This window comes from Acromyrmex echinatior, chromosome 14, assembly GCF_024713525.1.
Source record: "Acromyrmex echinatior isolate Ae372 chromosome 14, ASM2471352v2, whole genome shotgun sequence".
NCBI classification, from domain to species: domain Eukaryota; kingdom Metazoa; phylum Arthropoda; class Insecta; order Hymenoptera; family Formicidae; genus Acromyrmex; species Acromyrmex echinatior.
In genome coordinates, this window is record NC_141865.1 from 1,895,314 (window position 1) to 1,911,352 (window position 16,039).

Sequence of the window (16,039 nt, forward strand, 5' to 3'; positions counted from 1 at the left end):
TAAAGGACTATGCCCAGTTTTATAGAATTTTGGCCCCTGATGAACAACTTTGACATACCTCAAATTTTAAGGTATCAAAAAAGAATAAAAAATCCCATAAGTCCAACTTTATAGGAGAGATTTCCTGAGTGTTAGAACTATCAAATGTTTGCTATTATGACCATGTACCATTAATCTTATCCAATTTCTCTGCGTCCAGGGCACCTCCCCGCGGTGACGACGATAACGGATTGTATCAAAGACATTGAAGTAACATCTAAAATGTATTTGGTACAGTTCATTAATCCGGTTGACAGTTATATGGCATCTGGGATATGCCCAACACTTTGACGAAGATATCCATATACCAGCAAGAATAGTTAATGATATTTTTTTACTTTTAGAGAGTTCTGATGAGAAAGCTGAAGAGAGATAAAGTCCATATATTGGCCATATTTTAATTAGGTAATTAAAACCTTTTGTTTCGTACTTTGAGTGTCTCTCTCCCCTCTTCATCGATTAATATATATCACTCATAACTATTCATTTGGGATCCAAAAAAGGTTTTAGTTGTCTTCGTTAAAATTGGACATATTCTAGATACTAGATGATTCAAGAAATCGAATAAAACTAATCCTACATGGTACACAATACATGGTCACAATAGCAAACTTTGAACAGTTGTAGTACTCAAGGGACTCATTTTACAAAGTTGTGCATATGGAACTTTTTAATCCTTTTTTTAACCTCTACAATCCTAGCTAGGTTTCAATGTTCAGCCGAGACTCAAACTGGACATAATACTTTATATGCAGGTTTATGCACGTAAATATCTTTCCAGAATGATCGTTGATCTATTACTTTTTTGTGTAATTAAAATCATAATTTTGTAAACTATTATAATCTCGTTTTTGAGAAAAGTCTGTGGTAAGATTTGTGTGCAGTTAGTCAAAAAATCTGCGAACCTTATCTGTCATTGAATTATATGTGAAAAGTTACATTTTCAACATTTTTTTCCTCTCTTATTTCATCGTTAACCTATCGTAGAATTTTGTACACGTCAATTTCGGTACTTCATTATAAAAAAATTAGACATTTCTATGGTATAATTCGATTACTAAAGAACCACCTTACAAAGGGTCACTTAAGCCTCAAGTTACTCACTTACCACTTACTTAGAAAATCGTATACATATATAAAATTATTTGGCGACTTATATTTACTCGTTGTTAGGCTACATATTTTCGTCGGCTATCTCGAGACACAAATAATGAAATTCCGCAAAGGCAGAAATCAGATGAGGATCGAGACGCGTATCAGCGTATATCGCAAAAAGGGGATTAAGCGTAATACGTAGTGTTGGAAGAATCAGATAATTAGTGAACGTTACCTCGATACTTTCGTGGGATGCGCCTCACGGGCGTCACCTCGATTCCGTCTCCGGTAACTGGGTTGCGCGTCGGCAATCCTCCTGTCGAGGGGATGCGGCGACGGGGGTGGCGGTTTGCGCACCGTTTGACAGCCCACGTTTTCGCCGCCACGTGCGCGCGAAACGACGTGCGTAAGAACCCACAGAGCCATTTCACCCCATGCACCGTAACATCGTCGCAAAACCCACAACCGTAACCCAACCAACTTGTGTTAATACGCCGCAATTTGTACGGACGGATCGCAGATACTGTACTATTTTGTCCCTTCTCGAAAAAATTATCGAGACTTTAAGTCAATTTCGTATACTCTATATTGTGAATATCTTTTATATTGTTTATCTAAACTGTATAATAATTTATTATGTTGTGTGTGTGTGTGTGTGCGCGCGCGCGCATATATATAGAATGTCCCAAACTTTTTGAAGCACCATTCGTAGACAGGTAGACCGGACTAAACTGAGTCGAAAAGTCCTGTATCATTTTGCAATTTTCGCAATAATTAACGAAATATTAATTTCTAAAGAGTACCGAATAAGCGGATAAAATCGACGAATAAAACAATTTTAAGATATCTTTCAGAATTCTTTATGAAATACCTTAAAATTTAAAGATATTTCTTAAAGAATTCTTAAAGATATCTTAAAATTGTTCTATGTGTTAATTTTAGAGAATTTTTTCGATTCAGGAAATTCTAGAAGTGTTCATCGAATTGATATTGAAAAACTCGAGGAACACTTTTGGGACTTCTCTTGTTAGTTTAGTTCGTTCTACTTGCCTTTGGTGAGTCAAAAAGTTTGGGACATTCTGTATATATAACATCTTATTTTAAAGTTGTTTGTGACATCAAGCATTTAAGTTAATAATTCGGTGTCTATTATTGATTAAAGAGCCTGTCTATTATTGATTAAATCTCCGATATCTTGGATTCGTCCGTACTACAAAATTAAGATAAAAGCAAAACAGAAATGGTGTGTGTTATGCTCAAGTTGTGAAGGAAGGTAGATGAATATTTACATAGCAACAAAAATACAGAAACAGTAATGACATCGTGAGAAAGCAGGACAAAGTAGCACGCGTGTAATGCCAATTATGAAAAAGAAAAACTTTGCCATATTTCTTATCACTACCAACAATGTATGTATAGATATACCGTCGGAATCTCTTTCTGATATTAATATGCTGGTGTTATCGTGAAAAAATGTTCCCGCGGTACCGTTCCTGCTTTTGTTAAACGGATCGATGGTTATTGCAATTAAAAGTAAATGTATTGTCATCGAATTGTTTTGATGATGCACCTGTCTGCGAAAATTCGTGAATGACATCTCGCAAACGACATCGAAATATTCTTTTCTTTGACAAAGGGTTCTTTTGACAATCTATCTTTCAAACTGGATGTCAAGTTACAATCAAGAGAACAGATCTATTTATATTTCAGGGAAAAGTGTTTGTAACTACAATTACATAATAAAATAATTGTGGTTAGAAACTCCCTTTTTATAATTATTACTAGCATTACAGCGTAATGCTAGTAATTATAATTATATATTTATAATTCTAACATATAATTATATTGATAGTTTGTAATCATTTTCGATATTAACTAAACTTTTTTAAAACTATAAATATAATTATTGTCTAATATTATAACAGTAATAATTATAAAATTGGAGCTTCTGACCATATTTATGACCATACAATTGTAGTCAAATACCAAACACTTTTCTCTCAATGTATTTAGTATCTAGAGACAAGATTGATGACATAAAATAATAATTTACTTTAAAAATTAATAACATAATTACAAACATAAATTTCCGCCATAATTTGCCGCTCCTCAATGTCGTTTACTACAAGTTCATCACAAGTATGCGGGAAACAATATAAATTATAATTTAATGTAAAGCAAGATGTAATATATTACTAGCAGAATGTACGATATAAACTTAAGGCCTAAGCGGAAATATGGCATGTCTAACTCAAAATATGTGTTCCTACTTTTGTGGCAGGCCCTGAAATAACGTGATGAATTCTTTACGAAACCCACGACAAATCAAACGTTTCTTTCATCGTAACAGTCACGGTTCAATTTTTTCCATGAGAGCTTCTATCATTTTTTTTTTCGTCGAGAGAAATGATTCTCGAGCAATTTTCCGAGTCTAATCATGATAAAAAAAGAAAGTGTGGTAGTGTCGTGTGTCATCTACTTGAATGTCTCGTTACACACTTACGAAATCGTTTCTTTCTCCTAAAAGCTGCTTGTGAACAGTTCAAGGAAAGTGACATATATTAAAAAAAAAAGAGCGGTATACATTAGTCAGTGATATTCATTTAGAATCCTTAGTGTCTCGCTAGCTCCGTATCGACGGGCCGAAAATTGACTCGGCGATAACTCGGTTTGTTTGCGCAGAAAGAAAAGAGCGTATCGATTTCGCGCTCGACCAAAGAACTTTCGCCATTAATCTCATTAGGCATGATTTTACAAATAAAAGATCGGTTTTGCACTATCATTAAATATAGTATATTTTCAATGTAAGTAAAGTATTCGCGTCTATAGCGTAATCGAGATAACGAAATCTTTAATCTTTCTTTACGAGAGAATCGTTCTCAAAAAAAGCAAAGTTTCTCTGCGCGTGTATTTTTAATAAGCGTGAACTTCTAGAGATCAAATACGGTTTCCGATGAGAAAGTTACTTCCCGTCGTGACAAGAGCGTGATAATTAGAACGGAAAGCGATTTTTAGCGCCAAGAGCCTGCGACACACATATTTCAATTTAGATCAAGATCGTCGTCCCTTGGCATATTTTATAGAAAGGAGCACCACCTGAATGTGGAAACAGTTTAAAAGAGTCCCGGGGCGGATCTGTACATTTTCAAAGACAGTCATCTTTATCTAATCCGACTTTGTCGAATATTCGATATTTCAAGGTAAATCATTTACAACAGTTCCATAAATTAAGACTTCTTTATGCATCTTACTGCTATCTTAGATTGTGATGTTAAAAGCAAGAAAATACAATAAAACTTCTCAAATTATATTTGAACAGAAATCATTTTAAAGCAACATTTGCAATCGATAGAATAAACTTATAAAATAAATCAAAAACTACCTTTTGTTTAGGGAAGAAATTAAATAATATTTATTTCCTATATACATATGGATGATTCAGAACAACTTCCGGTTTCTGACTTAATTCTAACAAGGAAAAGCATCTAACTTAGAAATTCAAAATATTATTGAAATATTATTGAGAACTTTGGCAATAAGTACATAAGATATTTCAACGTGTAATAAACAATTTTTTTTGCTGTCCGAATTCATTCTAAAAAGTAAAATCAACTTTTAAAAGATTATCCCATTCTTCGTTTTTACTTTATTATTTGTCAATAACAGAAGATAGAACAAAATTTTAGAAAAAAATTTATTTTTTTTAATAAGATTTATAGATTAAACAAATTTTTTCAATGTTTAAAAAAATATATGAAATAGAAGCAATATATTCTCAATATTGATGACTTCCTACAATACTGGTTTTTCTCTAATACTCTATAAGATATTAATATGTGTTTTACTCCACCATATTTATAGTTAGTTGAAGTTAATTACTTCCGATATATAAAATATGTAGAAAAACCAGAATACACATATATTTATAAAATAAACATATAATTATTTATATATATATATATATATATATATATATATATATATATGGAGTTTACAGTGTCATATAAAAGTCAAATTGAATTCTCTTATAATGCAATAAAAAATAGACAGTTCTATTACAAACAGACAAGAATTAAGGTTTTACGAATTTTATTAATATTTATAATAATTAAAAAATATAGAAAATGATATCTTATGTTAATGAAATACATCTCAGAATCAACCAGATCTTTTCCATCCATGCAGTATATTTGGAATTGTCTCTAACTTTTCTCCTTATTGTCACCGCGACACCGTCTTTTTCTTTTCTAAAATCTATTCCCTATTTTTCTGCAGAGGTTTAATTGAATTTGGATATATAGAGAACTATATAATCTCTAACAGTTTTGGAAACGATGTTCGATCCATATGTAGTGACATGACAATGCTGTTCACAGGACTTGCAAATGCTAACGCTATCTTGGAAAGAACATTGATAAGACGCAGTTATCATGAAGCTGCAGATAGCGCTAAGAAACATAATCATGACGTCATTAATAGTAGCATTTTAAATAATACTATTAATGACGTCATGATTATGTTTCTTAACACTATCTGCAGCTCCGCAAACTTTAGTTTGTAGCATTAAATATCGCGAATAGCGTCTCTCCCGAATACACCCTATTTTTTCTTTTAATTCAAAAACTAAACCTCGGAAATACCAAAATTTTGGTAGAGGAAAAATCGTCCTAGAATCATGTAGGAATACTTTTCAACGACACCGGGATTGTGTTCTAAATCACCCCGTAATATATTATTGATTTTCAGTACATTTACAAGTCGGATCTATCGATTGCAAATGTCATTTTAAAATATATTTTCCATAACACACACACATATAAACATATATATAAACATATTTTGCAAAAAATTTTTATTGTGTATTTTTTTCACTCTTGATATTACGATCTAAGATAGCAGTGATGAGTGAAAAGGTGGTAAAGTTATCAATAAAATTGCAAATTTATTTCAAGTAAATTATTCCGTCAGATATAATGTCATAGGAGAGATACAGTGATTTAAAATATTAAATAGTTCTCAATATCATCGAATTGCTAATTTATAGATATCGTTAACGATATAACTAGATTCTACCGAGAAAAAGTAGACAGATGACTGCCGTTCACCCCGGGACAGACTATAACTTCGTTACCGCTTCCTCGTTCGCCACCGACTCTTACCTGTCATATCATTGGAAGAGTTGCTGCCGTTGCTGGCATAGCCGTTGGCGATGCCTGATGTCGAATTGTTGCTGGTCGTGCTCTTCGCGGGCGACATCGCGGTGCCCGACGATAGCGACGAGATCGACGATCCCTCGCTGAGGGGAATATTGCTGCGCATGTGATTTCTCGCGTTTGGGGTGGATGGGGCATCGGGGGGGCCAAACAGGCGTTTGTATGAATCATTACCGGGCTTGTTGCTGCGAGGTGACACAGCAGCGGTCGCGTTGTCGGTGCCGTTGGTATCACCGAAGAGGGCCGAGCTCAGCTGGGACTGATTGTGGGCCTTGATGCGCCGTGGGCTCGTTTCTTCCGGGGCCGCGCCGAAAATATCGCTGCTACCACCACCGGGCGGTTTCAACACCCTGAAATCCAAACAAAAGAAATGATAAACGGAAAGGAAACCGAGGAAGGAGAGATTAAAGATTTGAGACTTAAAAGTAAAAATTTTGGTCTGTCAGACAGTATCTCCGCGCTAAGAATATTTTTTATGTAGACTGTGGATTAAGTGCATAACACAATTTTCCTTCTTTTTATTTTTCCTTTTTCAAATTTTTTACACCTAGATATACATTATAGGGATGAGCGATGTTAAAAAAAAAATAACTCGAATGACAAAAAAAAACTTATTTTTAAAAACATTCGATTTTCCATAATCGAAAATCTCTAAAAAAAATCGATTAATCCAAAATGTTTTAATACAGTTTAATACTTAACTCTTTAAGAGGAGATTAATCGTTTTTGAAGATTAAAGAAATCGTTTTTTTTTCTTTTAACATTTGTTTAATAATTATTCGAAGATCTTGATTTTTAGTATAATAGTAGAATATCGAAACGCCGTTGCAGTGTTACTTTTCTGCAATTCCAATAATAAAACCTCAAAAAAATTCAAAATTTCGGGTTTTTTAAAGCAATAAAACCACCCAATTTTTTCAGGATGGGTAAAAAATAAAGCCACTGTGACAGGATTAATTTTATTAGCGGCAAGCACTGACAGCGGTCAAATCTACAATGGTGAAATCGAATTGGACACGAATATCCCGAGTTTCATCTCGATAAGCAAATACGCCGAGCACATAGAGAACGCAGACGATGCAATTTGCGAATGCAAACCCTGTTTTTTCGTTTAACGAGGCGCAATGCATGCGGCACGCGCATATTGCAGCATTGTCGCGTGCGCATGAAAGCTAAAGAGAAAAGGGTAAAAAAAGAAACTAGGGGGAATTAGCTCGAGTGATTAGGAATATGAAGCGCTTCCTTTTTCTCTCCGAAGTATTATACTTTGGAGAAGAGAAGAGAAAGGAGCAGGCGGGTTCAACTAGAAGCGTAATATCAATTAGGGAACGACGCGTGTTCTGTGAGTGTCCCCATTTTTTTAATCGCTCGTAGGATATTACCCAACTTGAAGAACAACTGCTTTTAGAATTAACAACGAAGCCAATTGAGTTATGAAGTAGCAATTAAACAATAAAATGACGGCTCAATAGAATTAAGAAATTTGACGATTTGTGTAACAATAAGTGACAAAGGAGTATCTTGAGCCAATGCATGTACATTAATAATTACACAAACATTTCGACTTTTAATCTGATCATTCTTAGTAGTAACAAAAATTTAAATCTCATCGCCATGTCATAACAAAAAAACGTTGATGTGCATAAGAAATGAATTATTCTCTTTAAAATTCTCCAAATACTCATAAGAGTATTACAATCAAAAATTGATTATATTAAATCATTTTCAATATTATTATGTAAAATATATAGATGCGAGGAATGCATAGATCCAAAAATATATAAGTACTGTCTGACATTTATAAACTGTGTCCAAAGTGTAGTATAAGAAAGCGTAATTCAAAATATTTCACTTGATTTGATGCATCTTCAAATCCAATATATTACACAACATTTAATTTATAGCGAACTGTTTCAAACAGTTAAAAATTATAAATTCTTATAACCTTTCTCCTCGAGATACAATAATAAATATCAAATACAATATAATTTCAGCTATCCACAGAGTGTAAAATCCACGCAGTGGAGAACACACACAATAATATTTAAGTGAGAGAAGAAGATTCGGAATCCAAAATGGGAAGATACGTCATTTTGCTTATTGATATCAATAGCTTGGGTTTTTTTTTATGGATCATCTCTCAGACACCATTCTTTTAAGATATGAAGGCTCATTATCTAAAATCGTAACATTCTCCCAATCAAATTCATGTTTTGCGACCATTCTATACTCTGAAATAACTGAGATACTATCATTGTTTTTTTATTAATATCCCTTCTGTATTCACTGATATTCATTTCTATCTGCCTCTTAGTCTGCTTTATATATGTTGCATCACACTCAAGACAATCAATCTTATCGCTACATCGCATTTAGACATCTTATCTTTTCCAGTTCCTATATCATGAACTTATTTAATTTATTAATGTGGTATGATAAATGCAACTTAACTATTAATCATTTTCGCAGCAATTGATTTATGATGACCGTAGTATATTAATTCTGTACATGACATTCAGTGTTGGCTCAAGATAGCCCTTTGATATTTAGTTAGACAAATCAAATTCTTACATGAAATACTTTACCAACAGAAAAATGACTTAAGTATCAATTCGATTAAATATTAGAATTACTTTACAAATTTAGTTTAAATTTATTAAAAAAATATATATATATGGACTGTTTTTAAAAAGTAAGATCTGTATCAATTTATACATAAAATCTTTTTCGGACTTTCTTAATGTATATCACATGCGTGAACACACATACACGCACGCACGCAAAAAACATTTTCGTGCTGAAGTGAGCAAATCTGCGAAATGATACTGCAGAATAAATAATCGTGCGTTGCACTCATTTCGGATTAACAAATGATAGTAAGAAATCATTAATTCGCGATCAAGGAAACGACGTTCCAGTTTAATTAATGACGCGCGGCCTTCATTGCGTGGCGTTGCATCTTGCGCGTTGCACTATCACGATGATGAATGGACGTTTCCGCGTTATTACATCTCGCTTGATTGCATATCAGAGAGAAGTTGATAGAAATGTCGGGGAGCCGTGCGCAGCTAGATTTTGCGAAATCTTCTGTTAGTTTATTGCAGCATCACTAATGCAGGATATATCTTTATCGAACACGCAGATTATTGAACATTAATTTGCAATCTCTCATTTCATTTCTTTTGAATCCCTCAATCAAGGTTTTACAACGTTATCTATATCCTTTCGTCAGTTTTATTTACTAATTACACTGTACGACGCATTTAAACTTTCTTTTTTACACCACGATCGGGACAAAGTGATTCTTACAGATTTTTTGTCGCTGAAAATGAATTATCGCATAAATGAAATTGCTCCTTCATTTTAAAAAAAACTCACTTAAAAAATTCATTTACAAAAATTAAAATTTAATAATATTAAATAATTAAATTTAATAATATATGTAAATAATCATTTAATATTAAATACCAAATAATACTAAAATATTATACTAATGTTATTATATTACACTAATACAGTACTATAAAATATACTATAAATAAAAAAAATATTTAATATAAATTAATATAATTTCCATGAAATTATTAAAATTTATGTGCGATTTTTCTTTCAACTATTTATTAAATTATATTAATGTACTTTTACAATTTCTTAAAAATGTCATTTCCTTGACAAAATTCTTAAGAAATTCTACAATAAATGATAAATATTTTGAGACCTCATACGATACGTCATACAATCTTTTTTTTTAGATTTTTTAGGAAATAAAAAAAATTATTTAATTTAATTTATTTTTGTTTTAATTTATAATCCTTAAAATATTAATCATAATTAAAAATTTCATTAATTTTTCTGAGCAAATTTACAAAAAAATCTACAATATGTAATGAATATTTTAACACTTCATATATGATGGAATAATTTTTTGTCAAAAAATAAATTAAACAAAAAATAGACCTAAAAAATGCAAATGCTCGAGAAAAACTAATAAAACAAAAAAAATCCACTTGGCTTTTTTTAAACCCTGATATAAATAAAAAAGGCTAGGATTTTTTGCAAATCTTGATATAAATAAAAAAATTTATATACTATATAGAAAAATTTGCGAAAAAAATAGTTCGCTAATCATTCGTCGCACGATTCAAATGTCTGAAAACTTGTGTAATAGACTGCTAAAACAATTATCGAGTCTGACTTACAGATAGAATTGCCAAATGTAATACCAACATTTCCGGAACATGTCTAAGGCGATATTCATAGTCAAAGGACGGTATTTATAGTTTGTTTTTATTTCAAGACTGTCTTAAGTAATATCTTAAGACGTTAATATGGCCCTCTGATTAGTTCGTGACTTCTCAAGACTGTACTTAATACGATTTTAAATATAAGATCTGACTACGAATACCAGTCAAAGTGTTTGAGTTAAATTTTTAGTTCATGGCTTATGGTTTATGTGGGAATAATACTAACTGAAAATTTAACTTAAATACTTTAATTATCCATTTTTCGACCATCAAAAAATTTCTGATTGAAAATAGATAAATTACACAATTTTTTGATTAAAATTAGAATTCTAGTTGAGATAATCGGAATTCTGGATATAATATTTCTGATAAATTCTTATTTTTACCAGAATAATTACATCAATCAGAACTCTAGTCATCTCAATTAGAATTCTAGTAGATTTAAAATATCTCCTTCAGAATTTAGAAAATGATTTGTTCATTTTAAACCAGAATTATTATTTAATGGCGACCCTACTTACAAATAAGATAATAAAACTGTAAATTAATAATACAAGTTCCTTATTATGTTATTATAGCGATTATACAATTGCAACATCAAGACACAACCTATCAAAATGATACTTATATATATAATAGATTACATTTATCATAAAAGATGTAAAATTACCGGTCCACCTTACATGCATTTACAGGGTTTAAAAGTACAGCTTGGTATTTTTATTACAAGTATACCATAATCTATCCTAGTATAAATATCGATTCAAGACGTGCCCTTCCTTGTTGCAATTTTGATGGCCAATGTAGTTACTTTCACATTTTTAATTTCCTATCTCTCACGCCTCGTGTTCCATTGTATCTCGGCGCCGCGCCATGTCAATACTCGTCGAGTGTGGTGCCCACGTTCCACGCGAAAGGTAGTCGCGAGACGAGAGTAACGAGGATAATCAATCGGACCCATAAGAAGCGGGTAATCCTGGAGGGGACAGGATGGGTGCGCCGGGAAATATGCGTGTATGACGTGTGTATAACACCTCTGCACGTCTAATCTATTAACGCGAGTACTCGCATTAATTGGGCCATCAACCTGTTTCGCGTCCAGAAACGCGCCGTTAGAGCGCCACGAATCATCGGGTCTCGACGACGATGCGATGCATCCCAGAACCGACGGTAGTTTACTTTTTTTTTCTTTCTTTTTCCATTATAAGACATTACGTGCTTATGGCTGTTGAGCACGATACAAGCAACGCAGCGTGAGCGCAGCGATTTACTCTCCGAAAAGATGAGAGGAACGGATAGATTTTTATGAAGTAACGTGAGCAGCTACTTCCTGGATCATCGCGACAATTTAAAGAGTATAATGAAGAAAACGCATGTCGAAAGGCTGGATGCGAGACTGAATTGTCGACAAGTTTCACTATTTAAAATTAGAGGTATAATGAAAATAAGAGATGTAATGACGTTGCATCCATAAGATCAAAGTCATGCAAGAACGGAATCGTTTACCGCATCTCACTTACGCAAGTACGAGTAAACGTTTTAATATCTCTCCTCCCCATCCGTCGTTATACAATAATATATCGCTCCCTGACTTAAAAAATGATACAATTAAAAACGTAATTTTTTTAATTATATATTACAAAAATAAAGACTCTAATGAATAAATAAAAAAATTAAAAAGTAGCCTTTAAGAGCCGAGACACAGGTTGTGAGTGTGTAATTATAAATTCTTTATTGAAAGAGACATATGAACGTTTCGATCCTAGTTTGGACCCTCTTCAGTATGAATAAATATATAAATCAACTGAATAATCACATAAATTAATTATAAATATCATGAATATCGCAATAAGAATTCATTAAAAATAACGAGAGTTAATATGATTGACATTAAATTTTAGTAAAATAAACAATTGAGGTTGATAACGATATCTGCGTGTATACATTAAAAATTTATACAAAATCGAACCGTTTGAAAATTTTATTTTATTGACATTATTGTTTTACTACAATGAAAGAAAAGATTGGCTGAAAGAAAAAACATTGCATAACATTTCTCGATAACCAAAAATTGGCTGCTGCAGCCAATTCAAAGTGCTATGCAATATTTTATTAATTCGCTGCAGCAGCCAATTTTTTCTTTCAGTGTAGGTACTTAATTTTTTGTATTATTTAAATTGTATTATTTAAATTTTTAAGTAAGGAAGATGATATGTATCCCAATTTCTTAAATTAATTCCTTCGGAATTTTGCTAAATTCATCTTCCTACTGCTTGCATGTGCCCGTTCACTTATAAGAGATCAAACGATCAGGTGATAATTCTAAACTGCTCCGTACGTTTTCAAGTTCACCGAAGGTTTCGAGCGCAATCAATTAAAATGGATGATTCGCGTCTCATCGTAGAAACGCAACTAATCTGAGAAGGTGATTTGCCGACGTTGCGTGCATCAACTGCATCCCAGGGAAAACGCCATATGCATCGAGTTATGGATGAGGAGAAGAGAGAAGGAGGAACGTGGTTATGGACGATATTCCGCTATGCGCCTCGTTTTTTACGAGGTGCAATTTCTGAAAATAGGTTTACGGTATCACGCTTGTAGATCATTTTTCTCACAGTAGAAGAACAGAAAGAGAGAAAGAGAGGGAGAGAGAGAGAGGGGGGAGGGGGAGGGGACGTTAACCGCTGGCTTTTCTATTAGATTATCGAACAATTGAATGACGGGATCGACGACGGGGCTACCATCGGGGCCTCGAGGATAAATAATGTCGAGGCCTATCATCAAGACGCGATGTAACGCTGATTATAACATTCACGGTGCCTGACCGACAACGCGAGTACATCGAAACCGACATATATTTGCAACGTATATCCTCGCGAGGTATATCCGCGTCGGTTATAATCGACGCAGCCTAGGAAATAAGGTCGCAGTACCACCATTATCCACTTTGCCCAGCACAACCACAATGAGCGGAATTAACGCTTCTGCGAGACAGCGACGGCTTTTGTGAAAACTCGTGGTTTTGTTCTCATCAATTACATATTCACATGGTTGATTGTAGTTTTTCACTATCTTACGGTAAGTCAGCCATCAAGGGACAGTCAATCATCCTCAATCCATCTGATGCTCGTAGTTATTAGATACATGTAAAAACCTCACAACTCTTGGCTGATGAATCCCTATTTCGTGATATTTAGGACAGACAGTGGAAAATTCAAATTCTTGTGATGAGATGAGAAACAATTGTAATGACTGTAATATATTAATGTTTAATCGTCAATCTTCAATAATTATCGATACGATTCACTATCTGAGTATCGAAAAAATTATCCATATCCGAGGTTTTAAAAGATATTTTTGGAGTACATAAAGAAATGAGAAAAACAGGAAAAACATTTTCTTTGTGCAAATATCTCACGAACTTTGCCGTGAAATAGAATTTCGAGGTTTAAAATATCGCTAGGTAAAAATAAAGGCGAAACGATCTTGTTTCTCGGAGTTATGGCGAACATTGATTAATCTCGTGGGAGTTCGCGGTGGATGGTACGGGGAGAGCGTTTCCAAATATCAAGGCGATAGGGTCGTACCATCCGACACGACGTCCCTTGTACTTGACATCGACCTGTCACGGCATAATTTCGTGTAAAAGAAAGAATAAGCGGAGAGATGATCGATTCAAAATCGACGGGCACGCGAACGTTTGTCCCAAGAAAGAAAATCGAATTTAGGATAGCGTAATAATAATTCGTTTCCAGGTTAACGGCGCGCTTTATCTGACATTTTACCCTTGGCCGAATATTATAATATTGATCACTACTGACTTAATTCTTCTCTCGGAACGTAAGATAAATCGTATTAACGTTTTCTGTAATTTCTTGAGTAACACGCGTATAACATATCGCATGGACGTATTCGAAAAGTATGTTTACATAATAATTTTCAGACTATTTTTCCGGTTTGAGAGAGATGCGTTTTACTTATTTCACATTCGACTACTTCGCGATTGCTGAATAATTTTTCGTAAAAATAGAGCAACAGAATTAGAATGCTCTGAACAGAAAGAACAATTAGAAAAGGTTACGTCCGAGTATCTGGCACATGAAGCTCGAAAGAAAGATGTCGATGATAAGACTTTATAGAAAGGTAAAAGTATTAAATGTGAATTAGGCATTAATTCCGAATCACTTTTTATATTTAAGTAATTATAATATTTTCTATTAAATGACATATTACATATTACAAGATTCTTTAGCATTTGTTTTGTCTCTTTCAAGTGTTAATTGAATTTAATTTATTAGGAGATTACAGAGCTACATATTTTATTGATGCTATTAATAATTAATTTATTTATTGTGCATGGTTAACTAACGTATATATTTTTAAAAATTTATTTAAAGTGTAATATCCTAAGAATTGCTCTGTAGCTTTTACAGTAGACAGTAAATAGTATTAGATTTCATGAAAAAAATCAACGTTATGCTCGGTTGAGATTAAATATGTCCGCAGGTGTTGTTTAATCACTATGTTATAATAATACTTGTATTACAAAAATATTTAAGAATTTGTCAAATCTTACAAATGATGCCATCTCAAAAAGATTTCTTTGTTTTAAATATCAAAATAGAATATAAATATACATGTCTATATGCAAAAAGTGTTACTATTCATAATTTAACTGTTTTTTATTACTAAACATTTAATTTTTATTAATTTTTTTAATTATCATTGATTTTTAACTGTCACTAATTTTAAATAAACTTGAACTGTATTATAAAATTGCATCATGATCCACTATTAGAACTAGATGTGGATCATCAATTATAATTTCGTTATGTATATTACGACATGCATGCGCAAATCATTTTTATTATTCTTATGAGATGTAACGCCATCAAAAAGGATAAAGCATTTGGTGAATTGACCCGCAATTGGTATATGGGATTTAATTGTGAATAATTGTCATTACTTTATTTAATTCAAATTAAAACATATAAAATGGTAATGAAATGAAATAAAATCATCCATAATGTAATCTTTATGGTCAATCATGACTATTAAATATTTTATAATAATTTCACATTGTTCTGGATAAAAAAAAAATGAATTTTTTTTAAAGAGTGATCTACGACTAGTGGTTTTATCCTTATTGTGTTGATGCACCACCATACAGCCGCGCAAATTTCATGTATTCCGACAATGGTCCTCTGCCTTAATTATGACAAACGGACGTGATCGGCGCGCGAAATGCGAATGTCAACCTTTTCGTTTATAATTACAACTGGCGCAGTGTAACGTTTTTATTTGTCCGTAATGTGCAGCAACGCGCTTCGAGCTTGTCTTTTTCTCGCATGAACAAGTAATTCGCCGAGTGTTATTGACCAATTTACCGTTTTGCGCTTATCTGTTTCTAACATTTCCTCAGACTGGACAGGATCATAGATTATCATG

The 16,039-nt window shown here is 32.9% G+C and overlaps 1 protein-coding gene across 1 annotated transcript in view; it reads right to left on the minus strand.

Moving 5' to 3' along the window:
• The window catches only part of Jupiter (microtubule-associated protein Jupiter), a 35,936-nt gene that overhangs the window by 7,297 nt on the left and 12,600 nt on the right, over positions 1 to 16,039 (minus strand). The window contains exons 2-4 of the mRNA XM_011057850.2: positions 6,294 to 6,697; positions 3,638 to 3,661; positions 1,370 to 1,450 (exon numbers count right to left, since the gene is read on the minus strand). Coding sequence (XP_011056152.1) covers positions 1,370 to 1,450; positions 3,638 to 3,661; positions 6,294 to 6,697 — 509 coding nt within the window. The remainder of the gene's footprint in view (positions 1 to 1,369; positions 1,451 to 3,637; positions 3,662 to 6,293; positions 6,698 to 16,039) is intronic.